This window comes from Aptenodytes patagonicus, chromosome 2 (assembly GCF_965638725.1).
Source record: "Aptenodytes patagonicus chromosome 2, bAptPat1.pri.cur, whole genome shotgun sequence".
Taxonomy (NCBI): Eukaryota; Metazoa; Chordata; class Aves; order Sphenisciformes; family Spheniscidae; genus Aptenodytes; species Aptenodytes patagonicus.
Genome location: NC_134950.1, coordinates 152676501 through 152703982, shown reverse-complemented (window position 1 = coordinate 152703982; position 27482 = coordinate 152676501). Strand labels below are relative to the sequence as shown.

The following is a 27482-nucleotide window of genomic DNA, read 5'->3' as shown; positions in this document are numbered from 1 at the left end:
CAAGACATAGGCATGGCAGCGATGACATTTATTTCTGTTGCCAGAGTGCAGGTGATAGTAACGTCCGTAGAGTGAGCGGGGAATATTGTGGTACAGTTACCAAGAAAACAGCCATCACCAGTGATGTCTAGGATGAATAATGTACTAGTGCTGGACAGGAAACAGATGTCTGTATCATGACCGAATCACAGGAATCTCAGTGCAGAAATCTGTAAAGCAAATACAGTTGCAGACAATGGTCCTATTACTGTGTAGCTCTAGTCATGATTTCATGACTTTTACATGTCTAGGAAGGGACTGTGTACTAGCTGCAGTATCTTGGAAATACCAATTAATGAAAAATGTGTGCGTCATCCACTTCTCAATCTCCCATTCTGGGGAAAATCTAATGCATCGTTCTCACACAGGGCACCTGTCAACATTCTCTGGAGCGGGGGAGCTGTTAGACTGATGCCAGTTGGTGCTCTGGCCATGCGCTGAAAAGTTTGTAGCCAGGGTGCTCACAGCAGTGCTTGCAAACGCTTTCAGGGAGGTAGGCATTCATTACTTCCAAAACAGAGGAGATTGCAGAGGTGTCCATGTTTAGCCTGAACGTCTCAAAGCAGGCCCTGACCATGAGATTTAAGCAGCTGGGGTCTATGGTGGAAAGTGTTACCAGAATGATCATTACCTCAGCAGCTCCTACAAGTAATTTCTGAAAGCAAACATCAGTACAAACATCTACTTGCTTAGAGGCATATCTCCTCCCACTCACTCTTCCCTTCATCCCCAAACGCAGGCCTTGTTAAACTCGGACCTTTTCCTACTTAACTTTTCAGACTTTCTAGTCTTCTCCTCATCCCAGCACAAAATACCCAAGATTTACTGCTATCTCCCACTACTGCCTATCTAATCTACCCTACCCAGGTACTCCACACTAATCTAATCTAAAAAGTCCTGTAAGAAACCTGCTCTCACTTTAACTTCTGTTTCTCTCCACTTGTGTTGTTCTCTAACCCAAAGGTAGGGCATTTGGGATTGGCTATGGCTGAGCCTCCTCACTGCTTGTGGCACCTCAGGTCTGACATATCATGGTGGGCTGCAGGTAGGGTCAAAAGAGAGGGCCTTCAAGATGGCAGGGACAACATAAGTGCTTCCCAGTGGGCTGGGTGCAGGTTAGATGTCTAAACACATGTTGTACATGCGAGAGAAAGGCATGCCCCTGGACCCGGCTAGAAGCAGATGTTAAGGACCATGTGGGAAGGAGGCAAGTACCTAAACCATATTTAATATAATGAATTTCAGTCCTCTAGTCTACCTGACCAAGTGAATTTTGATGTCCACAATTTAGCCTCTAGAATTTCTATATTCTCGAGATATCAACACGTTCATTCAGCAAATTATAGTTTAAGAAGATAGAGCCCCATAATTGTGCCACCACTGACCCAGCAGAACGGGCAGAACAGAATGACTGAGCACACCTCAGCCCCTGGACTGCACTGCATGCTTAACTCTGCCTACCTCAGCAATTTAAATGCAGCTGCTAGACTTTGCACTGAAGTGGCTGAGATGTGCTCAAAGATGTCTGCACTAGCTCTCCTGTGGGGATGATACTCTTTAGCAAGGAGTGATAATAAACAGTAGGATGGTGCTAACACTTTAAGCTGCTGCAGCTGTCTGCTAAGTGAATATGTGTCAACACCTTCAGACTGGAAGGTGAGAAAGTGAAATTACAGCTCTCAGTTACCCTAATTCTGCTTTTGCAACCTCTTTTATTAAATCACTTTCAAGGGTGGTTAAGGGACTCTGAGGTTTTGCTTACGTATTATGAATCCAAGATAACAAACATGTTTCTGAAAGCTTGCCTCCTTTTTCTGTTGTAACTATGACACCGTATTTAGAATGAAAAATTACAGCAGCATAGCCTTATACATGAAAGTCCTAAAAACACCCCAGAGTCTCAAACAAAAACATCTGCCACAAAAATATAGAACACTGTGCTTAAGAAGAAGAAAATGAAGTACACAGTTTAATAAAGATTTGCTAGTGTAAATATTCTTTTGATAATTACACAAATATAACCTTCTCAGAGTTAATAATAATATCTATTTCCTCAGCTTAACTACGAAGTAATTTGTGATTCTAGGATCACATTTTCCTCTGTGATATTTTCATCTCCCTGTTACAGTTTGAAAGCTAAAGCTAGAGAAATTGATTGGCAATGTAAGAAAAGTAAAAATGGAAGATTTTTCACTGTACTGATGTAGCTGTGCTGATATAAATAGAGACTTGATAGATACTAAATGATCACTTAGAGGCTACTTGTGGTTTAATCTCTCCGAGACATTTTGTAAATCTGACAACTTTCTACATGGATATTAGTTATGATGCTAATTTAGATTTGGAGTCAGTACTGCGGCTCCTATAGAAAAAGTGATTATTATGAATACACGGAACTGATTTTATACACATCACGGATTTTTGACGATATTCTGCAGATTGAGACGATGACTACAGTGCAGAGAGCAGTATGCAGCTAAGCACACAGCTACACTTCTTGGTTCTGTTTGATAACAGCTTCTGAACAGGAAAAGTGCCCTGACTGTTCCCCTTCTCCACCCTTCAAAAATCTCAAGTGATTTTAATTCTGGTCTTTTCAACTTCTTGACAACCATGGACCAGACTATATTAAAACAGTTTGCTCAGGGGCTGGATGGCAAATAAATCTTTAAATGTTGTATGGCAGTGAAAAACGATTAGGGAGCTGGACAGAACCATCCTGTGGATTGCTAGCTGGACAGCAGTATGCTGATTTAAAATATGTGTATATAATCTCAGGTCCAGCCATAAAGTAGCCTTTAACATCAGAAATTTATGAGGAACTCAAATTCTTCAGAAATTACTACAGGTTTTTAATTGTATATACACCTACTGAAATCCATGGCAGCACACAGAATTGCTGGTAAACACCTGAATCAATGTGACGGGCCTCAAGATGTAACAACCTTTTAAACTCCGCAGATGTGACCTTCGTTGACAAGAATCTGTATTTGGACCTTGAGACTCTCCCTCCAGCTACTGGATGTAAGCTCTTTCCCTGGTTCTCTGGATACCAATATTCATACCTGCTGCCGATGCGAGTAGCTGATGGATAACCAGGCCAGTCACCTCTTTTCAGAGATCACTTGGAGTAGCGTAGCAAAAAAACCCCACCACAACCCAAAACATTATTATTGTTTTGAGAGCACAAACAAGACATGACCTTTCACTTCACACAAGACCTTTACCATTTCTTACAAATGCTTTTTTTTTCTTCATTCCCTTTCACAGAGACCTTACTTGTCCAGCCTCTACACTGAAAATCACCATTCTAGAAAAGGAAAAAAAAATAAAAATCACACACACCGATAACGATAGTTGAAGTATATAAAATGTTTTCGTTTACCACCTTTACGGAGACAACAAAACCAACCTCCCCACACGCCGAGGGGCGGCCGCAGGACTTCAGCCTGGCCCCGTCCCAGAGAACCCCGAGGGCGGCCGTTGACCGCCGCTGTCCCGCCGGGGGAGCCCTCACGAAGCCAGGTGCAGGTCGGAGCTGGCGACAGAAGCACTAAATCCTGAGTTAGGGCGGAAAAACTGAGATTATTCCTGTGTGGACCGTCCCGTCCCGTCCCCCCCCCCCCCCGAAAACGCTGGGGGGGAGAGAAGAGAACGCCAACGCCTGCCACCCCAGGGCGTGCTGGCGGGCGGGGGGCGGAGGCCGCTGTCGGGGTGCAGGCCCGGCGGGGCTCTGCGCTCCCCGGTCGCAAGGCGGGTGCCCTGGAAGGCAGCCGGGAGCCAGTTCCTGCCCTCGCGGTGTCGTCTGAGGAGGTGGGTGGATTTTTGGAGGGAACAGAAACCGCCAGCCTGGAGGCGGGGGAAGGGGACGGGCTCCCCACCGGCCCCAGCGGCGGAGGCAGCGGGAGCCGCCAGCGCCGGGAACGCCTCGTCGCCGCCGCGGGGCTGAGGGTCCGGAGCCCCGCGGGCCGCCGAGTAAGAGGGGGCCAGCGTCAGGGCCGGTGGGGCACTGCTGGCCGTCGCGGGGTCGCGCTGCCGGCCCGGGCTCGGAGGGCTGAGGGCGGTTGCCGCCCCTGCTCCTGTCAGGGCGGGGGCCGCCGTGAGGCGCTGGGGCGGACCCGGAGCCTTTCGGGGGCGGGGGGTAACGGGACGGGGGAAAAGGGTGGCCGTACTCGGGCGCGGAGGCCGCGGACAACGAGGAGGTGCCGCGCTGGGCCGGGGAGGGATCGCGGTCGCCGGCGCGGGGGAGGCGGTTAAGCCTCGCAAAACCCCGCGTCTTCAGGAGAGCGCTGGCTGAAGCTCCTCGGCGCGCCCATGGCTCCCCCTCACGCCGAGCCCGGACCGGAGCGCAGCGAGCAGCCCCCGCCCGCGGCGGTGGGCGAGGCCGGTGCCCAGGTGGCCGGGGGAGCGCGGCGGGCGCAGCTGGCACGGCGCGATGGCCCCCAGCGCCGAGACGCCCTATTTGGCGGCGGCAGAGCTGGCAGCGGGGGGGCAGGGCCGGCCCGGAGCGGCCGCCTGCTGCCGCTGTCGAGGCGAAACGGCACGTCTGTGCGAAGGGAGGCGGGAGGCCCGAGGGAGGGGCGGCGGGCGGGGCGTGGGGCGCGGTGGTCTGATCGCGAACGGCTTCAGCTACGTAGACGGGGGGGAGGGAGCCGCCTGCAAGCGGCGTAGGATCGCGTGAGAGACAAAAGCCCGGCTTCGCCGAGCGAGGGTCTCAGCCTCGCTGCTACCGGGAGGGCTCTTTTGTTGCCGTTTCCTAGCCGGAGTTTGTGCGTTTCCCTCCGCCCGGTCAGTCCGCTGGTTACGGCCGAGGCGAGGACCGCGAGCAGGCGGCGGCTTCCGCCCGGCCCGGTGAACGAGCGGCCCCTCGGCTCCCTGCCCCGTCCTCCACCAGTTGATCAAAGTTCGGCTGGGCCCAAGCGAGGAGCGACCAGCCTGCCGCCCCCGCCAGCCGTGGCTCCCCTGCCTGCCTGCCTCCCTCCGCGGCCCGGGGCAGCGCTCCCCCGTCCCCGCTGCCTCCCGCGGCACGAACGCCTGTGTGTAGCGAAGGAGGAGGGAGTGGGCGCCTCCCTCCGCCTGCCCTCTCCTCCCCGCGGCTGGGGCTCTGGATAGGAGGAGCCGGAGGAAGAGGAAGATGACGAGCGGGTGCAATTAGCCTAACAAGGGACGGGTGGCGGGGGAGGCGGTGGCGGCGGCGGCGGCCCCGCACCGAGGACTGACACATCTGCTCTCTCTCTCCTCCTCCAGCCATGAAGGCAGAAGCCGGGGAGCGCAGCTGAAGCCCAGGGTCGTCCCGCTGCTCTTCCCTATGGCAGCTGCGTGAAGGGGCCGAGCCCCTCTCCCCCGGCGGCGGGGCTGGCCTCGTCGCGTCGGGTGTGCGTGAGTGGCTCTGGCGCTGGTTCCCCTCTCTGCTCCCTTCCCTTCCCCGATGTGGGCTCCCGAGGATTTGCCCCTCCTTTGTAACCGGGAATGAAATAATGGCGACCCGGTGGGCAGCGGGGCCACCCGGCGGAGATGGAGACAACGAGCCCCCCCCGGGCGGCGGCAACGGCGCTGGCGGCCAGGTAGGAGCGGCGGGGGCGGGCGGGGCGCGGGCTGCGCGTACGCGGCAGCGGGCAGGGCAGGGCAGGGCCGGGCAGCTGCCTCCCGCCGCGGGGAACGGCTTGGCTGGAGCGGGCTTAATGGCCGCCCCCTCTCTCCCTCCCTTCCTCCCTCCCTCTCTCTTCCTGCCCGTCCGCCCGCCCCGGAGTTGCTGGGAGTTGGACGCAGGGAGCCGTGCGGGCGTGCGGCTCCCCGGCAGCGGGAGGGGAGGCTGCCGCCCCGGCCGAGGGCTCGCCTCGCAGTCGGGGCGTTGCTCCTGGGCCAGGAGGCGGGAGCGCCTCTGCTGCCTCACGGGCCGGGCGGCGGCTCCGCTTCCCGCCCCGCGGAGCAGCCGTCGTCCTCGCCCTCGGGGCTGCGGTTTCCGTGGGGTCCTCTCGTACTCCCCCCAGCTCCGCCGTCAGCTCGCGGCGTGTCGCCGCCACGCTCAGTTTCTCCGCGTCGTCCCGACGCCTGTCTGCCCCGTCCCCGAGGGACGGGAGCGCTTCGCTGGGCGGCACTGGGGTACGGCTTCGTCCCCGTCCTCCCCGTCACACTCAAACCCTGGTGCTTTTTAGTAGGAATATGGGCCTGGTCTCTGTCTCCTTGCAGTCAGTACTTGCCACCCTCCTGCCTGTACGCAGCGGCTTATATTAAACGTATTTCTATCCATAACATTTGTTGCTGGAACGGTCCTCTGTGTGTTTAGTTTAAAAACTTCATAGCGTGCCCTGTGGTGGCACCATTGCATGTTTGGACTCGCAACACAGAGTTTTTAATGCAGAACCATGTCTGATGATTCCTTCTGTGCTCCCTGTTAATAGTAGTAAATGTCTGCGAAACAACTGTAACTTCAGATCCAACAAAGTATATATAACAGCTTCAGTAGAGTTGTTCTAAGGTCTGTCTTAAACTTTATTTACAAAGGTAGGCTTACTTTTGTATTTCTCAAAGTTAGGGCATGTTGTACCAAAGACAGAAAACTGACTTAAATCTCTGTAGGGCTGTGAAGTGGATGCCCTTTATATAGATACTCCCCTTTTGTCTGCGGAGATTGAAATATAGTAGAGTGATTTTTAAACATACAGAATTGAAAAATTAAAGTGTGGGTGGTTCTTGGTTTGGTTGTGTTGTGGTTTTTGGTGGTGTGTGGGGTTTTTTTGTTTTTTTGGCTTTTTTTTTTTTAGGACACCGGGTTTTAGTTTACTGCTATCCTCAATTCACCCTTTTGCCTTGGTTTAAAAGTGGCACATATGGTATTGTAAGATTTTCCTTACTGCCATCACCTCAATTAAGAGACTCACACAGTCTCTTAAAGCAGGTGGGTTAGGTGAGGACAAAATGTGAGTCTTAAGTAAGAAAACAGAAGCTGTTAATATTTAAGACTTTGATAAATTATGCTTCTTAATTTGTATGTAGATATAATCTTGCATTATTCTTGTTGATATCCTTTTTAAAAAAGTAACTGAAAACAAGGCTGTTTTTGGAGAATGTATCCTTTAATACTGTTCAAATAGTGTGGGAAGAGGGAGGAAACCACATGTCTAAGTGTAAAAATGAAAATCTGCTTTTTAATTCTGCGGTATTGAGACTGCTGGTCTTTTGGCACTGGCACTTGTCATAATCCACCTATCCCTACTGTGGTAAGCCCTAACAAGGCCTGTGGCACTTCTGGAGCTCATCATGTTAAAGCTATCTAATTGGGGACTACTAATAGGTATGGAATTGCAAAATGGACTGCTCTGCCTGTTGTTTTGCCTGATACTTATATGTTGGAGTTAAAATGTAACTGCTAGAAAACATGCACTTACAGTGATGATTGCCTTAATCACAGCAGGCCTGACATAATCTTTGCTTGAACGTAGGTCGCCCTCAGAAATGCCTAATCAAGGTTGCAATGCTTTCTCAGTTACTTTAGTATACATATTGCTGCATGGCTTAAAGTTCAACTTATTTTTTTTTTATAGATTGATGTAAAATGCCAAGAGAGAGTGAGGATTTGTGGCTTGGGATCTGCTGTCTCAGTTCAGTTCATGGAACAGTTACTGTGTACAGTGCTTATGTGCTATAGGTGAACAAATCCCTTTAACTGAAGTCTTACTTGTATTGAACAGTAAGAGCCGCTTTTTGGTTGGAAAAAATCAGAAAACACCTTTAATGAAACGCAATTACCATAAAAAAGGAATTTTAAGTTTGCAAAAAAGTTGCTGCAGTTGCAGGGTTTTATAGTGTGCTAATACTGACACACAAGGTATTTGCGATTTTGGAAAGTAGTTTATGGTTTTGGGACATTGTATCCCTCCCATATGGTGTATGCATTGTAATGCAGTATTAACTCATCTACATTTAATGTTTAGCTGTAGACCGGTATGCACAGCAGGTTGTCATGAGGAAGACTCCAAGCATAGTCTGTGTTCATCATGGGCAAGGGAGTTAGTTGCAACAGAAATTAGGATTTTCAGCCAGTTACAGGTTTTGGAAATGTACAGCTATAATCATTAAGGTTTGATCAAGAACTTAAAAACTTGTCCTCTGGTTTCAAGATCAGTGGTCAGACAAAGAAAGGGAACATCTGACTGAGACGCTAGTGCTTCTGTGTATCTTTGCATACAGAGGTGGGAGAATTGAGGACGTGCGATTTGACTCCTTTAGATAACGCATGTGTTGGTCGATAATTGTTTTTTGTTTTGGATGCCTGTCTACTCTGATACTGTGTTCCACTTGGTCATGCCTTGCCATGATTTCTGTTTTTATTTTTGCTGCTTCCCCCCCCCCCCCCCCCCCTTTGACACTGTACCTGGTGGTCTTTCTCACTTCAGAGCCCCTTCACTGAAACGATTGTTGAGAACAAAGATTGAGCATTCAGGCTTGCAGGCTTCCATCTGAACATACAGTGCCTGTTCAAAGGGACACATCACGTATTCTGGGCTCTTGGGGGAGCTGGCAGAGGGGGCCAGGGACTCTCAGGGCTGTTTGCCATTCTGTTTGAAATCTGACACACATTTGCAAATGGGTGCAAGAATTGCTGAGCTTATGTTCATAAGGACAGATAAGTGAGAGCGTGTTCTTTCTGGCTTTTAGATTAATAGGCATATATCTCTGTTTCGTCAGGTTGTAGCAGTGTTTTGCTGGAGTGATTAAGCCCTGCTGAGGTACAGGCAGTACTACTTCGGTCACAACATCCCATCTACAGCCTGTCTAGATTCAAGGCTGGAACTGGCTTCTTTGTTAGTGTAAATTTATCTCCCTTCCTCTGCCTAGAAAGGCACAACAAAAAGTGTTTTTTGCTTTTCTATTGCCACTATTTTGTATTTACTTTAAAAGAACTGCTAAATCTGTTTGTGGTATAGTTTAGTGTTAATCTGTATTAAAATTAAATTAAAAATGTTCAATGTAGGATGAAAAAATAATAACCACAGCATGTGTGGCTTTAAAAGCCAAATTTTTATTGTAAACAATACTGTTTCCTCAGTTTATGAATACTAAAAATACTTTATCAAATAATTTTATTGAGTGATATTTTTCTGTTGGAACTCATTTGAGCACACATACATTTAGATATTTATTGAAAATTTCTAATACTTTGCTACAAATTTGTATTAAGAATGTGGGGTTTTGTGGGACTTTTTGTTGTGGTTTTTTTGTTGGTTTTGGGGTTTTTTTTTGCTTAACAGCTGAGTTGTTAGGAATGGTTGACTGTCTTTAGAGATTCCTGAGTGTTTCTGTATTTGGCAATAATTAGGAATACATTTCCAAAGACTTCTATAAAAGAAAAGGCGGAGTTTATTTAGTACTTGCTTTGTAACCACAAATACTCAATTTCAAAAGGGGGAGAAAACCCCACAATATCTTCACTCCTACACCTTTTCAGAGAGCACAACTGCATAAACAGAAGAGAAGCCTGTGCTGGAAGGGTCAGGAACCAGAGAAGGGCAATGATGACACTAAAAATAGAAAATGATTGGCGTTCTCACTAACAATAATTAATAGATCGTTTACTATTTTAACAACCCGGTTGGGATGACATTGGTAAACTTTGAGTGGTGACTTCCAGCTGTTATGTCTCCCTACTATACGGGCGCAAGCACTGAAGGGCTGTATTTTGAATCCTGCATTTCAATCTTTCTGTAATTATGCCTGTAAACATGTAAACTGTTCTGGAGCTCTGTATTGTTGGAGATCAGTGCTTTTTTTATGCCTGATGCTTAGAGCCTGGAAGGTTTAACCATAATGTTAAAAATCGGAATTAGAGAAATGCATTTGTAAGATTTTTATATGTCAAATAATACACGATACCAAAACTAGTTGTTAGAAGTGTATATTACTTAAAGTGGTAGAGAATCCTGCACAAACCTTGCATCGAGGGAGAATAAATTCAATATAAATACCAGCATTACCAGGAGTTGTGGTTCCAACTATTCAAAAAGCTTGAGTCAAATCCTGTTTAATCTTGCAAGCATAACACTGACTTCTGCTCTCGTTTATGTCGCAGTAAGCCTGAGGTAATTCGACACAGCATGGACGTCTTCCATGGGGAAATGTTACGTATTTGATAAGTGACAATATAAAGCAGTAAATGGTTCCTTCAAGAAAAGGAAGGGATCTGCTTTCAAATGTAGCTGCATCTGATGGTTTTTTAAATGGCTTTTTGCTTCCCAAAAATAAACCTTTGTTGATCGTACCGCTTTGATAATTGTCTGAAAAAACCCAATTTTTGCAAGAGAAACCTGATGGACTGAAGAATATCTTGAACTGTGTCAGTATAAAATAATTGCATTTATTGCATGTAGTATATGCATTGTAAGAGTGAACTTTTTTCTTTAACAGTTTAACAAACATCAAAGCACTGAGTCGACTTTTTTCCTTGTTTAAGCTATTTTTAATGATTTCTGTTACTAAAATGTGAAAATAATGTATCTGCTACTTCAGATGTATTATTTCTTGTGTGTTGTATTTAATTGCATACACAAAAAACACTTGAGAGGACAGTTGGGGAAGAGAAGGTGTTTCATCTTACGCACTGTATGCATTTGTGATCTTGTCCCTCTTGAATGTATGAAAGTGTCTTCCTGTAGGTGAATGACCAAATGGTAGCTCAGCAGAACAGCGTAAGCTCCGAAAAGAGTAAAACCTGGTCTTTTTTTTGTCTTGTTTTAATTTTGTGAATATATATATATGTTGCTGTGTAGATGATGATTAGAATATGAACACGTGCAACCTGTGAATCTTACTCAAAGAAAAACTTTCTGTATCTCTTTCTAAGGAAGTCTGTGTCCAGTGTTAGACTAACCTGTTAGGAATATATACTGCTGCTTTGTAGCTGGGTGGTTTTTTTCCTCTGATAACAGCTGGAAGAAAAACTAAGGTTTTCTAGCATTCAAAGGTTGTGTGGTGTTATTTCTTGCAGTAGCTTGTATATTAAATTGCATAGGATAGGAAGCAGATACAAAAAAATTAGGAAGTGATGATAAATGAAAACAGATTTATTTCCTGTTGTTAACAGGGGTCATTGTTTTTAAAAAGCATGAGTTAGCCCTAGTATAAATGGTGAGGGTTCTAAATGGGTGTTTAAACAGTCTGAATTGACAGTACTCCAGAAGTCAGTCTGATGAGTTGTTAGGTATAACTCTATGGTTGTAGAAGGCGTCAGAGCCTATGAGCTCATCAAATCCTTGAATTTAGGGCCTTGCTACAGAGGAAGTGTTTGTCTGCCTACCATAATAGATAATATATGTATATATACTAAATAATATGTTGTGCCAAGCATAGTAGATAAACAGTGGATGAGAGTTATGCTGTCTGGTCAGATTGGTGGATGAATGGGGATAATCAGGTCACGCTTTGCCTGTTTATTATACAGACTGTAGATTAATGTAAATACTGTGCATTTCTCCTCTCCAAAACCTTATGTTTTGTAATTTTTAATATTTTTGCAAAGACACTTCTGTGGTATTTTTTCCCCCATCACCTGGTAGTGGGTACGTACAGTAGAAGTGCAGCTGATGGGTGGGAACAGCGACATCAAACAGGCTTTGACTGTGTTCATATCAGAGGCTCAACACATCTTGTACACCTGAAAGTACCTAATCTTACAGTTGCAAGGTGGGATAAGCTGTTTTATGTATACAGCTCTTAAATACATAAAGATTATTTAATGGGAAGGCTTCCTCTGTTGTGTTTTTCTTTTTTGTTCTTTTTTTTTAAGCCAGTGTGAAATGCATTTTTCCTTTACTCCAGTTACATGGGAACTCTAGCTACTCCCTGAATTGTTGTTTACCGTCTTTCGTTAGTAATGGTGAAACAATTTTCTGAATTTACTGTTTTATCAGTGCTGTTAGATTTGAAGAGAACTGTGGGGAGGTGATACTAGAGTTTAGATATGGGATCACTTGGTAATAGGAAAGTAAAAACTAGGCACAGCTATATGCTTTGTTCTCTGAATCTCTTTATTTGTATTGGGGGGCTAGAACTACTGCATCTTTCTGAATTGGTGTACCCTATTACCATTTTGTATGTCATCAGTGGATTGTGTTCAGCAAGAAGTGTTGCTGCTTTATATTTTCTGTTATTGATTTTTGCATTGAAAACTTGTAGTTCGAAAGTATTTGAGTGAAGCATTGGGAGCTGTTGCTGCAGCTCTCTGAACAGCATGGTGTTTGAGAGAGCCTGATACAAATCATGTTAATAAATATTTGGCACTGGGCTTCAGAGGTTCTGTGTGGGCATTCTGGAAAAATACAAACAGCTGTTTAGATTTTGACTCTGGCTTGTGACCACGAGCATACACCTTTGGGAGTGTAGGTAGTAGGCTTATTTTTGTTCTGAATTTCTTTATTTCCATTTGCCAGCAGCTGCTGCTTTGCTGAGAGTGAATGAGGTGCCTCCTTAGAGGACATGGCTAATTACAGATCGGCTGTTGGTGGAGGGGTGCACTTTGAGATAGACGTTTTCTTTTATGTGTGTGTCATTTGCATAATGTGTTAGGAGACACAGTATGGACTGCATTAAGCACTAGCAAATACACTGTAGGGAATAATCTTGTACTGGCATCACTGGGCTGGCTGGATGACATAATCTTCCTTCTTTTTAATTTTGAGGTTTGTGCTTTTTGTTTGGAGGGCCATGGCGGAGAAATCAAATGGAAACCTTTAAATGTTACTGAGGAGAGAGATTTTTAAACACTTCTGAGTAACAGTTGCAGTTGGTACAAATCAGTTGAAAAGAGAAACCTGAGCTTGTTTCTGAAGTGATACGTATTTTTACTGATAGAAATGGTGGTGTGCCCTCCTACTTATATCTATGTATACTTTTTTGTATACTGTAATGGAGTAGTATTTCTTACTGAAATTTAATTACAAATCAGTCTCTTAAAGACTGTATTTATTCTCTTCTCTTATGTTTTACTTTTTCATCTAAGTATATGGGGCTTTTCGTGTTAAGAAGTTGATACGAACATAAGAGAATGAACACCCGTGTAATAAAAACAATACTAAAACCCAAAGCTTCTTCAACTGCTTTAATGTTGGTGTTGAATATATAGATGTTCTCTACTTGAAATATCTGCATACTTTTTTATTCTAAACGTGAGGGCAGAAAAGGCTGAAATAAAAATATATTCTTGTGATGCAATTTAGCACTTTGAAGTGAATAGGTGACTTGGGTACTACCTGTTCTGACTATGGGATGAACTAAAAGAGAATATTTAAATTCTCAGAAATCCCTTCCAGATTACTTGGCTTGTGACAGACACCGCAGTCTACCCAGTGATATGTTCATGGCATTGAGGTGAACATCTCAATTTTGAGAACTAAAACTGAGCTTAATCTACAGCTTAAGTTGTATTTTTGTATTGGAAAACTTTATATGGAGAGATACTGTTCAGAAACTATGGAGCTAAAGTCATGTGGATTTCCAGTTATTTTTGAGGAAAACACAACATTTTAACTTGTCCATGGACTGCCCTGTTGTAATGGAATGTGGAAGTGGGTTGATCTCCTAAGAAACTTGACTGATATTTAAATACAATTCTTTAATTAAACTTAAAGTCTGTTATAGTTTAGACATGTTTAAACTCAAACGTCCTCAGTTTTATAATGTTTAAAAGGGCCAGAGTTCAGTTGGTGCTTGCAGGGGTACGCAAAACTGTAAAAATTTCCTTCTGATGCAAGAATCGAGAACTGAAACATTTTGTTGTTGTTATTGTTTTGGCCAGCAAAAGAAGCAACAGATCTAGTATGTGCACCTCAAGCAGGTGGCTCTTACTACCTGTAGGTTCTGATCTGGTTTTGTAAGATAAAGATCTGGTTAGGGTTATCTCTGAAAGGATCGCAGCAGTTTTTGTGTAACAAGCAGTCCCATTGCAGTTCATGCTTTGTTACTGTTGCTGTGCTTTTCTTCTCAGCTCTCCAGTTTTGATGCAACTTTAATAGGGAGCCTGTGACTCTGGTGAAAAGTATTCCCATGTGTAGCCACAAACATTTCTTATTCATCAATGGTTGTAAAATCTTACTTGTTCCTTCTTGCACGCATTTTAAAATTTTATTATCCTCAGTCACCATGGTAAAAGGTGAGTAAGTAAACTTTGCCCGGAGTAATCAATTTTCATGGCAATTTTACAGGCCTTCTGCTCTATTCTGTGTACTTACGCTGTTTTCATATGGGTCTGTCTGAATACAATCTCGCATTTTCTGTTCACTTCAATTATTTTCTGCAACAAATTGTAAAAGTTGTTTTGGAGCTGCCTGTGAGGTAGGATTTGAACATGATGTCCTCTCTTGTCTTAAGGAAGGAAGAATGAATGGCTTGTGTACTGCTCTTGGTGTATTAAAGTGTCCCATCTTGTCAAATTAGCATTAATATGAAAGCTCAAAGAGTGAAACAAGTTTACATGAATATAGTCTTCAATGTTTTTTGCAATCTGTGTATCTGAATCAGGTACTGGAGTAATTCAGTAGCCATAAGTAGTTTGGCAAGCTGATGTTCTGATCCTGCTGTCATGGAGGTAATCTCACAAGCTCATTAATTGCGCCTCTTTTGTTAGCATTTTAATTTTTTAAAGAATGAGTAGCAGTATTACTGCTTTTTAAACATACTGCATACCTGACCAAAATGGTCCTTGTAGCTGAGTTGGTGGAACAAAGGATTTTTCTGTATGCAAGTGTTACGAAACATGACGTTGTATAATGGATGCAGGCCAATACTGGTAGCATTTCATAGTCCGTGCCTGTTAGGTGTTGTTTTTCATGACTTCTTTATAGAGGGTTTTGAGTAAGTTTCTCTCCATTTACATTGTGACTGACAGTATGATTCAGCTGTATATCTAAATAGGTCTGATAGCTTTCTGGTGTTTTCATGAGTTAAATGGCAATGGAGAGGTAAAGTGCTTATTTTTCTATCTCCCTTTGTACAGAATTCTTGCTTGCTGGTGCTGTTATTCAGGTTAGTGAAGATGAATTGTCTGTTAAGAAATGCAGAAGGACCTTTTGATATTCAGCAGTAGTTGTTAAAAAATAAACTGAAAACTCAGTGTGCATAAATGGCAAGTAATATGTCACATATAAAATACTGAGAGGTAATGATTGACTAGGAGCTCATGAGTAAAGTCTTAGAGTTGCGATAGGTAACTCTAAGGATAAAACAGCAGCTTAATGCTCGGTGGTGGCCAAAAAAGCAAACTGACTGTTCAAAATTATTAGGAAACGGATGACAATGTTCTCTGTCATGCCTCAATGTATAAATCCATAGGGCACTTGGAGCTGGTGTGTCTAGGTCTAGTTCTGTCCCTTCCCCTTTCATTTTTCCCTATCTCAGTAACAATATAGTAGAGCCAGAAAAGTCTTAGAGACAGGGCAGCTATGGTAATTGAATATATGGACTTGTTTCTGTACCAAAAACAACTAAGGAAGCTAGGACTTGGCAGTTTGGGAAGGAGGAGACTGTGGAGATGGAGAGATGATTTTGAGATGTGGTAGCTTTCTCCATCTCTTGAATTTCTATGGATCAGCTTTTTACTATCTACTCCAAGAACTTGGGGGTGTCAAATGAGCATGGTGGAGTGAGAACAAGCAAAAGGAGGTGGCCCTTTGCATAAAAGTTAATTGAGCTTGTTACTCTGCACCATAATATTTTGGAAGCTAAAAGTGCGTACGTAAGCTGAAGGATAACCCGGATGCATTTTTGGAAGAGCAATACTTCTAGAGTTACTAAATACCATTTTAGTGGAATGAATTATGGATTTGTGAATAATGGGAGCTGGGAGGATATTCTAGTGATGCCTGCTCTTGTGTTCTTTCCTAATTATCTGCAACTATCTGCATTTGGTCACTGCTGGAGATGGGCTAGGTGGACCTTTGATCTGATCTAAAGGTGTTCTTATATGTTACAATGCTGATTCCATGATAACTTGTCAGGATTCCTCCTGCTTTCAGGAGGTTCTGTACTAAGCCTGCTTAAACAAGGCAGCTGTTTGTGATCAGCAACAGGAAATGCAGTTTTTCAAATGCTCAGGACTAGGACCTATTTTTGCTTCTTGAAGGCTCAGGCTAGATATCAAACAGTCTTTGGTTTTGCTCACTTTTGTAAAAGTTGCTGTTAATTCTTATTGCATCATATGGGTCTAATGTTCTCCAGTTTTGATAAGTGAAAACGAAATGCACAATTACCTGCTTTTGTGTTCACCCCATCTCTTCCTCCATCCCCCCTCCCAGTTGAAGGAGGCAAGGTGATTGTGTGGCTTGTACGCAGAACTTAAATATGCTGTTGTAGTTCTTGTTTCTTTTCTACTTGTTTGCAATCAGGTAGGTACTTTTTTGTCTGTTGAATTGTTTTCTGCATTACTTCTTTTAGTGGACTGCATTGCATTGCAAGACTTTATTCTTGATTCCAAGTCTTGCAAATACTGGAGCAACAAAACCAGTAAATCTCTAAGAGCCAGTGGAAAACTCCTTTCTCCTTCTGTGGTGAATGATGCTACTGGGTCTTTTGTTCGCTGGAGAATAGTTGGTTGGTTTCCCTTTACTCTTCTTCCACTCCAATTCTGTGGTACCAGCTTAGGGAAGGGAAATGGCACTTCGAGGGGCTACACAGCAAGCTGCATAGCTTCAAAGGCTGCTGCACAGGACTGAGTGGCGTACAGGTAGGGAAAGTACTGGAGGGAGAAGCTCTACTTGGTAAAAAGGAACTTCTCCCCTTCACCAATCCTGAATATCAGTTATCAAGAGGGTAAAAAAAAAAAAAGTCAACTTTTACCTAAAGGACTGTGAAATGAGGTAGCCACAAAATAGTTTTGCAGAGTTGGGGTTTTTGTCTTTTGTGAGTGGGCAGACCGACAATCCCCACCCCCCAAAACCAGCCCATGCTGCTTTGCACTATTTTTAAAGCTAAGTCTAAAATGTTAAAAGGCATCTGTGGTTAAGATGATTTCTGCTCTTGTAATCAGTGATTCATGACTCTAAGAAACTAAATTCTTTAAGGTGGGTGAATAGAGACAGTGGTAATACTAGACAGTTACTCAGCAAGGCGTGTACAGGGTAAACAGTTCTCACTGGTAAGTTTGTATGTAGAGAATAATTTTTTCCTCATTTCATTTAAACTGGGGAGTTGTAGAAACTTACGGAAAAAATCTTTTGCTCAGTTTAAGACTTGCTTAGAATTCAGTGATGCCTGGTTTTCACACTATCTGGTGTGAATTTATTTGGGAAAAAGATTCTCCCCCCCAACTCCCTCAGCATGTTAACCTTTATCCATTTAATGGCCAGTTGTCAGTGGCTTAAATTGTGAATGATGCAACGTCAGTGATGTAATTGTTGTCTGTAGGCTTCCTTGCAGCTCACAATGGGAACCTGAAGTTTGGAAACAGAATTTTATCTGTAACGTGTATTATGTTCTGTGTCTGCTGTGAGGGAGATGAAGCACAAACACCACAATCATCTCTGTCTCATTTTGGAAGGGTGAATCTTAATGTTTTAGTGTGGGGTTTTTTTGTTTGTGGTTTTGGGGTTTTTGGTGGGTTTTTTGTGGTGTGTTGGTGTGGTGTGGGTTTTTTTTGTTTGTTTGTTTTTCTTTTTTTTTTAATTCAAGCCATTAATGCCACCAGATGAGTTGAGGGGAAGGTATTATGTGTGCGATTAAGAACAGGATTTGTGGGAGTGACTTGACCTTAAGTTCAGTTAATACTGTAGTCACTTCCCCTACTTAGATAATCTGGCCTGGCAGATTTCTCTTTGCTTCTTAGGACCCAAGATACCATGAGCTTTCATTCCTTGGAAGGCTGTTGTAGTCTTCCCTACTTTTGTAAGCGAGAAGGTAAGGATTACAAGAATATGTCTTCAACTGAGTATTACTAGCCTTTTCAACCCATGAGGAGCAGTGGTGTTCTTCCCCTGTATTCTATATCCCATGGTACAGTTGTTTTCTGAGGAACTTGGTTTCTTCCTTCTAGAGACTTGTATTTGAGAAAGGAGTAAGACTAGTTGCATTTTAGTATGACTCATTACAAAAGGATCTTCCAATTAATTCTTACCCCTTAATAAAGCCTTTCTGGGATAGTTGCACTTTCTTTCACAAGCCTGTTTTTTCACTGTTACCTTATTTTACATATTGCTGTTACAAAGTGGTAGTAGAGGCTTTACTGTTCCATTACGTTATTTTGTACTTTGCGTTCCATCCAGTTCCCAGAAGTTCTGTTGTATTTATTGCTTAAAATGATTGCAGTCCAGACTACTTTTTTTTAATTATTCTTAAGTGCAGATTTAGGATAGATGATTTCAGAAATTGGTAAAAAATAGATGTGTAGGAAAACATTTTGTGATGGCTTCTGTTAATCAGGTTTTTTTATAATTGCAAAAAAAAAAGTATTCACAGTCTAATTTAAAATAATGAAATAGGGGAAAAATTACATTGTTCCTACTTCATAAAATAACCTGTATAAATCCTGTCAGCTGAAGATTCTCATGGACTTCAGCAGGCTTTGGATCAGCAGTTCTAATAAACGAGCTTTTGGAAAAAGCCTTTAATTCTTACAAAAACCAGTTGTGCCTATTCTATTACTGTTCTTTAAATAAAGCTGACTGCTTTTTGTATTATGTGCTAGAATATAAGTAAACTTGCATCGTATACTTTCTGCAAACCTTCTTTCGGAGGAATCTGTGTCAGGTTTAAGCACAGATACCCCAAGCAACTAACATTTTCTTCAAGTATTAGAGTAAAAAGGCTACAAATACAAGTTCTGGTTTTTTTTATAATGCAAAACTATATATAATATCTGAAACTTGACATGCTGTTATATATGAAGTCACAAAATGAAAATATGAAGTGTTGTAAAAATAACAGTATTTTGAAATTAATTAAATGCACAGTGGAAGTAGATACGTTTGTTTCAGGAACGAAAAGTTGATACTTTTCTATAACTCCTCTATTCTTAGCCAAATTTAGGGGGGAAAAGCTTGTCTCTTTAAAGGAAATCTGTGAAGAATAAGAACTGCTTTTTTGAATGTCTACAACTTGAAAGAGTTGTAGATACTTCTTCAAAACCAGGCAAATAAGACTGCTTGCTATAAACATAGTTTATAAATTCATAATTTGTACTGTAATCTAAAAAAAAAAATATTCTTGAGCATCTTTCCATAGCGAGTCATGGACTGAAGTATAATTACACTTTGTTTAGTGTCTCCTTCCAGCATTAACAAAGTGTGCCTGTTTTAAGAGAATTGTCTTTTCCTGTTTTTTTGCAACTTCATGAAACCAAGATTCTAATCTTGGCAAAGTAAAGCTTGTAGAAGGCTTATGTGCAAAGGGCATAGGTATCTCACCTGGAAATAACAGAGTGGATGGTTAAATGTACTGCCTAAGCACTGAGCTGGGAAAATAAGAACATAATAATGCTCTGTTAAAAAACACTGCTCATAAGATTTGGTGGTGTTTTTTTTTTTTTGTTGCAATTGAATTTTATCTGTCCTTCTGCTATGTGATCCTTTTGCAGCTCTTTGTAGTCAGCTGTGAGTATTTGAAGCATTTTTTTCCTGCCTCCTGTTGGGCTTTGGATAATGAAGTAGATTACTGTGAAAATAACACCTTATTAAAGAACATAGTTATAAATTTGGTAAGTAGATTTTTGTATAGCCTGAACTTGAAGTAAGAGGTAGTCAGAAGACAGTGCCCACAATGGCAAAATACAGGCTTCAGCTGATATGTGATAACTAGCTGCAGTACAAAGAAAAGGTTTTTCTGTCGTATTCACAGGATTTCACATGGAGCCTGGAAACCGATGCTATACCGGCTGCAGTTAGTCTTTGGTATTAGATCTTTCTATGACTTGAGTTTCTGGCTCTCTGAGATCAATATCAAGGTGAATTTGTTCTTCTGCTTCCTCCTCCCTTCCCTATACACATGTGATTATATGTTGTAATTATAGATCCTGGGATTACTGAAGCCAGAAGTTTGAGAAATGGATGACAGTTGCATGAATAACAAGTTTCAGTAAAATTAGATGAGGATGGCAGAGAAGAAGTGGATACACCTTTACACTTACCTTTAAAGGCTTATGTGCATGTTAGCAGAGAGTACTGCCAGACTATATTAGACATGAACAGTTAGGGAATGTTTGGGATTTGAGCTAGAGTGTAATACTGTGCCAAAAAACAGTCTGAACCTGATTTGTCTGCAGCTACCATTTGTGTAGCTACTGCATAATGCATTCTCAGCATTGAAAATAAGGCATGGAGTTAAAAACAGTTTTCAAAGAATCAGTGAATCATTGAGGTTGGAAGGCGCTTCTGGAGATCAGTTAGTTCAACCCTCCTGCTCAAAGCAAGGTCAGCTGGAGCAGGCTGTCTAGGGCTGTGTCCAGGCTGGTTTTGACTCCCAAGGATGGAGACTCCACAGCTTCTCTGCACAACCTGTTCCAGTGTTTGATCACGCTTATAGTAAAAGGGTTTTTTTACTGTTTAAATGAGATTTCCTCTATTTCAGTTTCTGTCCATTGCCTCTTGTCACTTCATTTTTGGCACCACTGAGAGAGTCTGGCACCTTATTCCTCACCTCTCTCCCTGCTTCCCCCATCAGGTATTTATACACATGGATAAGTTTCTGCCTTGCCCCCCCCCCCCAAGCCTCTCCAGGCTAAAACAGTCCCAGCTCTCTCGGCCTTTCCTTGTGTGACACACGCTCCAGTCCTTTAATCCTATTTGTGGCCTCTCACTGGACTTGCTTCAGCATGTCCCTGTCTGTCCTATACTGGGGACCCAAGAACTGGACACATCACTCCAGATGTGATCTCACCAGTGCTGGGTAGAAGGGAAGGGTTGCCTCCCTCAACCTGCTGGCTGTACTCTGCTTAATGGAGTCCAGCAGGCTGTTGGCTTTCCTTGCTGCAAGGGCACGTTGGTGGATCATGTTCAACCTGTTGTCTGTATAGGAACCATAGGGCCTTTTATGCAAAGCTGCTTTCCAGACAGTTGGCCCAAAGCCTGTTCTGGTGCTTGGGGTTATTCCTCCTCAGGTGCAGGACTTGACATTTCCCTTTGAATTTAATGAGGTTCCAGTTTGTCCGTTTCTCCAGCCTGTCAACATCTGCCTGAATCATAGCATGCCCATCTGGTGTGACAACCATTCCTCCCAGTTTTGTATTATCTGTAAACTTCCTGAGGGTTTACTCTGCCTGATTGTCCAGGACGTCAGTGAAGAGGTTAGTCTTAGCCCCAGTATTGACCTCTGGGGCACACCACCAGTGACTGGCCTCCAGCTGGACCTCTAGCTCTTGGTCATAACTCTTTCAGCCTGGAAATTCAACTGGTTTCCAGTCAAGTTCACTATCCATTTATCTAGCCTGTACCTCATCAGCTTGTCCATAAGGATGTTACGGGAGACAGTGTCAAAAGCCTTCCTGAAGTCAAGATAAACAACATCATCTGTTCTTCTCTCATCCACCAACCCAGTCAGCTCCTTACAAATGGCTATCGGGTTGGTTAAGCATGTTTTCCTGTTCATAAATCCACCTTCTTGTCCTTTGTGTGTTTGGAAGCCTTTCTTGTTGCCCTTCATGTCCCTTCCCAGATTGAAATACAGGTGGGCTTTGGCTTTCCTAACCCCATTGCTGCATGCTCAGACAGTGTCTCTATATTCCTCCTGGATCACCTGGGTCTTGCTTGCAATCCTTGTATGCTTCCTTTTTACATTTGAGTTCAGTCAGAAGCCTCTTGTTCATCCATGCAGGCCTCCTGCCACCTTTGCTTGATTTTCTGCACACTGGTATGGACCATTCTTGAGCTTGGAGGAGGAGATCCTTGAAAATCAACCAGCTCTCCTGGGACCCCTGTTCTCTCCAGGACAGTCTCCTGTGGGATTCTTCCAAGCTGATCCCTGAACGGTCCTGTTCTTCTGAAGTCCAGGGCTGTGATACTGCTATGTGGCTTTGTTCCCTTCTCTCAGGACCCTGAATTCCACTGTTCATGGTCACTGTAGCCAAGGTTGTCCCTGACCTTTGCACCCCCAACAGTTCTTCCTTGTCTGTAAGTATGAGGTCCAGCAGATTGCCTCTTCCTTTTTGGATCCTCAGTCACCTGTGTCAGGAAGTAACTGTCAGCACGTTCGAGAACCCTACTGGATTGCCTGTGTCCTGCTGTGATGTTAATAAAATTATTGAAAATAATATTTTTATTACATTTTTTGGTGAATACTTTCTGAATTGTTTTTGTACAAAGTAAAATAGGAACTACCCTCACAGGCTGTTGGCCAGGAACTTATACAGGGGAATTAAATGCAGAGAAGAGGAAGTTTCATTAGAGGATTAATCTGTTTCATCATACAACAAAATTTAAATGCCAGGATATAAAATTGATAAGAAAACCAGTGAAGAGGTTTGGTAAAGGACTGTTAAATAAAACTGAAACAACAGCTTGCATTCCTACTGTTAAGTAACTTTTAGTTATTGTTTTATGTCTGTTGCATATTCAAAATCTGGTTGAAAATAACTTGGTAAATTTTGCCTTTTTCATCTCCTGCTGCGTGTTAGTGGTGTGCAGTGTCTCGTATCATTGTTTGACATATGATATTTTGTGCAAACACCCTGTGTGTTTTTAGATCTTGGAACTTCTGCCATTTGATCTGAAGTTGCAGTATGGTGATTTTTTTAAAATCATTTCTCACTTGAAAGACAAGGTCAGAAAATACATTGTCCTTTTACAGATGTAGTAAAAAATGAAAACAAAATCCTCCAGAAGAGAGTCACTTCTCTAGTACCAGGTATTTTTGCACAGTCCTATTACTGTCACTTATGTAATGAAGAGCCTGGCATGTGCGTAGTGGAGTCTCGTGATTGATAGGTCACCATGTGCGTACTCACACTTGGGACAAGACTGGTAAAAGACATTCCTAAGATATACTGTGATCTGAATATGACACTAAGTGAATTTTTTGTTGAGGATCAAGACCTGCTGTTGACTGAAAGAAGGTTGTGGTGATACAAGGCAGACTTTCTGCTGAAATGTAAGCAATTCTGAATTTAATTCACGTGACTTGCTGTTTGTTATATAGTCAAACTGTAGTCTTCCACTAGTAAACCTCCTGCTTGTTTCTTGGTTTCTGCTAATGTGATTTTTTTTTTCCTCTCCTGTATTCCACGCATTCAGCTATGCTTGTTTTTCTTTAATTTCTTATTGAATGTTGGAGTTTTCAATAACTTGTTTTGTAAGATTTTTTGGCTGTAATATTAATACTCCCCTGAGCACTGACAGAAGTCTGATATCTGATACATCATGATTGATTTAGGACTTGGTGGTTAAAATGGTATGTTTTTCTTGAAACTGTAATTTCATTAGGTTTCACTGACACGTTAATTTCAGGCTTTGAATATAGCTCTCATAGACTGTCTAGAACTCTTTGATAGCATTTTGCGTGGTGTGTTCCTTCACATAGAGAAAATTGTTGGTGAGTGAACAGCTTTTTAGTTTGTTGAAATATACTGGCTTAGGTGGTTTTATGTGCCGTTTCCTGGGTTTGTGCACCTGGATTTCTGGCTTAGGTTGTTTGATTCAGTCTTTAATTATTAGAAGTTTATTTGAGATTTTAAGTGCTAATGTATTTATTTCATATTTGCTTAGGAACCTTTAAGGGTGGGATTTTTTTACCTTTTGTTTGTTTTGCATTGTAGCCCTGAACTTTTCAGTTAAAAAAAAAATAAATTTGACCCTTACCTCTACCCAGGTTTTGCAGAAAGGGAGTCTGTTATTTAAGACATATTTTGTCTTTTGTATTCAGTACAGAGGGAGAGTTTTTAACCTGAGACAAATATTACAGATTTGATTATTCATGTTCTATTAAATGTTTTGTACGTTATCCGTCAGTTGTGCAGTGCAGCCTAAAAATAAGGACCATGTAACACCCTCTCTCTCCCAACTTGTCCTGTCTTCTTCCTACTGAACAATTACTTCCTCTGTTGTTGGGGTTTCCTTCCATTATTTAGTGTGTGGCAAAACCCCTTTTTAATGGGTAAAAGACCTGAGAAAGGCCATAGAATTATGTGCTGGTTTTGCAGCTCTGGAGGGTATGGCTCAAACCAATCAATGAAGAAAAAAATTAGTACTTATTACTACTGTGAGTAACGCTGGTGGTGTAATTGTTGTTGCTGTACCTGTGTAGCATAGTAATATAGTCAGTCATACTTACTGTTCACATCATTTGCACTCTGTCATCTTCAAAACGTGTTGGTGTCATTCCCTATCTGTTTGGTGCTATTGAGATTCCTCTCAGAAGACCGTGTCCAGTTTTTGACCCTCCCTACAAGACAGGACAAACTGGAGAGAGGGAAGATGTTCAGGGGCTGGAGCACCTGGCTGAAGAGGAGGCCAGTGGCACCAGCTTTGCTCAGCCTGGAGCAGGGAAGGCTGAGGAGGCAGCTGGCTGGGGTCTTCAGCCACTTGAAAGTGAAAGGACAAGAGGGAACAGTTGCAGTAAGGAAAACTCCAGCTGAATATAAGGAGAAAAAATTCTCATTGAGGGTGGTTAAGCACTGGAACGGGTTGTGGGAGGTCCTGGAACCTTCCTCTTGGAACTTTCCTCTTGGGATACTTTCAGGACTTGACTGGGCAAAGACCTCAACAGCCTTTTATCAGTAGTCTCCAGTGGCAGTGATTAGAGCTGTGTGTTCTTTCTCTAAATAACCTTCTGTTTTGTTACATCGTAAAACCCATATTGGCATGTGCTTTCTAATAAAAACGAGAGGCACTTCTTAATATATTTATGCCAGGAAAGGACACCTATCTGATCCTGTAGAGTTCTTTTAAAAAAACCTGGGAAAATGGAATTAGATTCACTGCAAAATACTGAATTCTCTGTTGCTCTTACAGTTTGATTCCCCCCTCCCCGTGGCCCACCTGTATAGCATGTCATGAAGATAAAGTTTTCAGTATAATCTAAAGCTCAGCAGAATTGTGCTATTTTGGACTAGTGGGGGTGTCGTCTATTTTAGAGTTGAAGGTGTTTCAGGGGTAAGAAAATAACAGATGACTCATCTTGATCTTAAGTCTGTCTTGAACTTCAGTCTGATGACTGAAGAGGAGATGGCTTTTCATCATCCAGCATGAGTTTTGACTAGGGTGATGATTAGGTCAAATTTATAGTTCCTCTTTATCACCTAACTTTAGAGGATGAAGTTTTGGTAAGGAAAATTAGAAGAAAATTAGAATCAAGTTGACTTTCTCAGGAGCTATCTTGTCTATGTGGCTCCTGTATTAACTACCTTTTTGCAGGACCAGAACTCAAGTAAAACAAAGGTACAAGTTTGCTTTCTAGAGGTTTCTTTCTTAGCTTATGCTTATGTTGGGGAATTCCAGAAATTGTTTTTTAAAATAAGTTCTTGGAAGCCCTTTGTGTTTCTCTCATTGTGATTTAACTTTTTAGTGTAAATCATTCACTTCTGTCAAGATCTCAGGACTAAGGAGTAAGAAAGATGGATCTGAGATCAGCATGCTTCTGAGTGATAAATCTTGATGGTAATGGTAGAGTTATGATTTAGGCCATCATACCATGGATACTATGCTTGTCCTTCATTTATTAGTGAGATTACTTCAATGAATGCTATTACTGGTTTCAAAATAACATTAAAGCTACATGCATATTTGTGTGCAGGGTTGGAGATGGGCTTGTGAATACGTCAACTTGGTGGCATGGAACCCTGTTGGCCAGAGTTTTGGTATGGCTCTGCTTATACCCTCTCATAATAGTGAGCACCCCAAATATTTTTAAGCTAAAAAAAGTGAGATTTTGCACAACTTTCTCCTATATAGAAAGTTGATAGGAAAACAAAATTATTAGATTGAGTTAGAAGTTAAGGGAATATATCTCCAGTCCCAAATGACTAGAACAGAATAAGTCCTTGCTTCTAGAATTAGTTTCAGATGAGGCTTTTCATTTATTCATTTTTATGAATTGACCAAAGATTGCTACTGCTCAGAAACCAGTTTCCTCTAGTCCCTAGAAGTTTTTCTTCCATCTCCTCTGAGGCCTGGCTGTGTTTCTGGTGGTGTTCTTAGCAGTCTATGGCTTTTAGTGACTTGTGGGCTTCCTACCTTGTTGCTGCTACACTTTTTTTTTTTTTTTAAAATGCACTGCAGCATGATTTCTCTGCCAGAGCGTGCTCAGATGTTCCTTCCCAGCGAGCCCCATCTTTTGCAGGGCTGGAGCAGTTCACTGAAGGGTCAAGCAGCAAGCTGTTAGGTTGGCCAAGCCCATCACTTCTAGAGATGTCATGTAGGCTTTTCATGTAGACTTGAAAGATGATTTGGAGAGTGAAACTTACTTACCATTAAATATTTTTTTTTATGCTGATGAATTCTGTGTGTTTTAGCTAACATGCTAATACGAGCAAACTTCTGTTTTTTAAGATGCTGACTACTTTGACGCTTCCCTACACTGAGGGAAGGTACAGTGTTCTATTTGCCTTACCTTTCAGAGGATGTGCTGACTTTTTTTTAAGAGTTTTGGACGGATGAATTGTGCCACCAGCAAAGTGAGGCTTAAAAGTATAATTCTAAGCGACACATTATTACTAAGATCTACTTAGATACCATTCCTGTGGAGCGAAGTGTGTTGAGTCTGTGGTTTTTTTCAATCAGTGTATTTCCCTTTAGTGGTAACCACTAAAAATTACCCTGGGTTCACAGTGTAATTGAAATTTTGAGGCCAGAGGGTGAAGCCATTGACTTCCTCTGCAAATGTAATGGGGCAGTGCTTCTAGTTCAGGAAAAACAGGTCTTTACCAGTGCTACAGTGGTATTTTGCATACAGTTTGTTTTTGTCATAAAAGTTTCTTTTATCCTGTGGTTAAGAAATAAAAAGGTTTTAAATGCCAGTGTATGAAAGAATTAAGTATCATGTCAAGTCTCTTTCATGCCACAAGTAATTGCCTGTGACATACGGACAAATTCAGACACTTGGCTTCTGTGCCTTTGATCATTTATACGCACATTACAGTAATGGTTAATTTTACATAGTGCTCTTCACATTCTGTCTAATAATATGTTCAGTTGTCTGAACTCTAGAAATAAGTGGGATTTTTGGATGTACTCCTTTCTTCAGCATAATATATTGCTGCTTTTAGCATCTGCCTGGTCCGTACTTCTCTGTTTTGAATTTCCTTACTAGATGCTTAGATCTGTCTATTGCTGAGATAGGAACCTGAGCTCCTCACGTTGTAAATGCCACTTCAGGAGCTATGCCCCAGAAAGTGAAGTGCAACACCACCTTTGCTGTGCCTTATGTTTTGTGAATTTGAGCTTCTGCCCTCTAGAAAAGCATGCTTCTTACTTTCTTCAGTTCTTCTTGTTCTTCCTTATAGACATACAGAAAATGGGGAAAGTAGAATTTAACCTATT

At 42.4% G+C, this 27482-nt stretch overlaps 1 protein-coding gene across 4 annotated transcripts in view; it reads left to right on the top strand.

The window, feature by feature from the left end:
- Positions 1-3984: 3984 nt before the first annotated feature.
- The window catches only part of ARHGAP21 (Rho GTPase activating protein 21), a 129608-nt gene continuing 106110 nt past the window's right edge, over positions 3985-27482 (top strand). For 2 of the 4 annotated variants that reach the window (XM_076331714.1, XM_076331711.1), the window contains exon 1: positions 5238-5603. In XM_076331714.1, the coding sequence (XP_076187829.1) occupies positions 5517-5603 (87 nt within the window). In that variant the 5' untranslated portion in view covers positions 5238-5516. Of the gene's footprint in view, positions 4015-4692; positions 4828-5237; positions 5604-27482 lie in introns of those variants that run through there. The other 2 variants (XM_076331713.1, XM_076331712.1) reach the window with 2 other exon arrangements.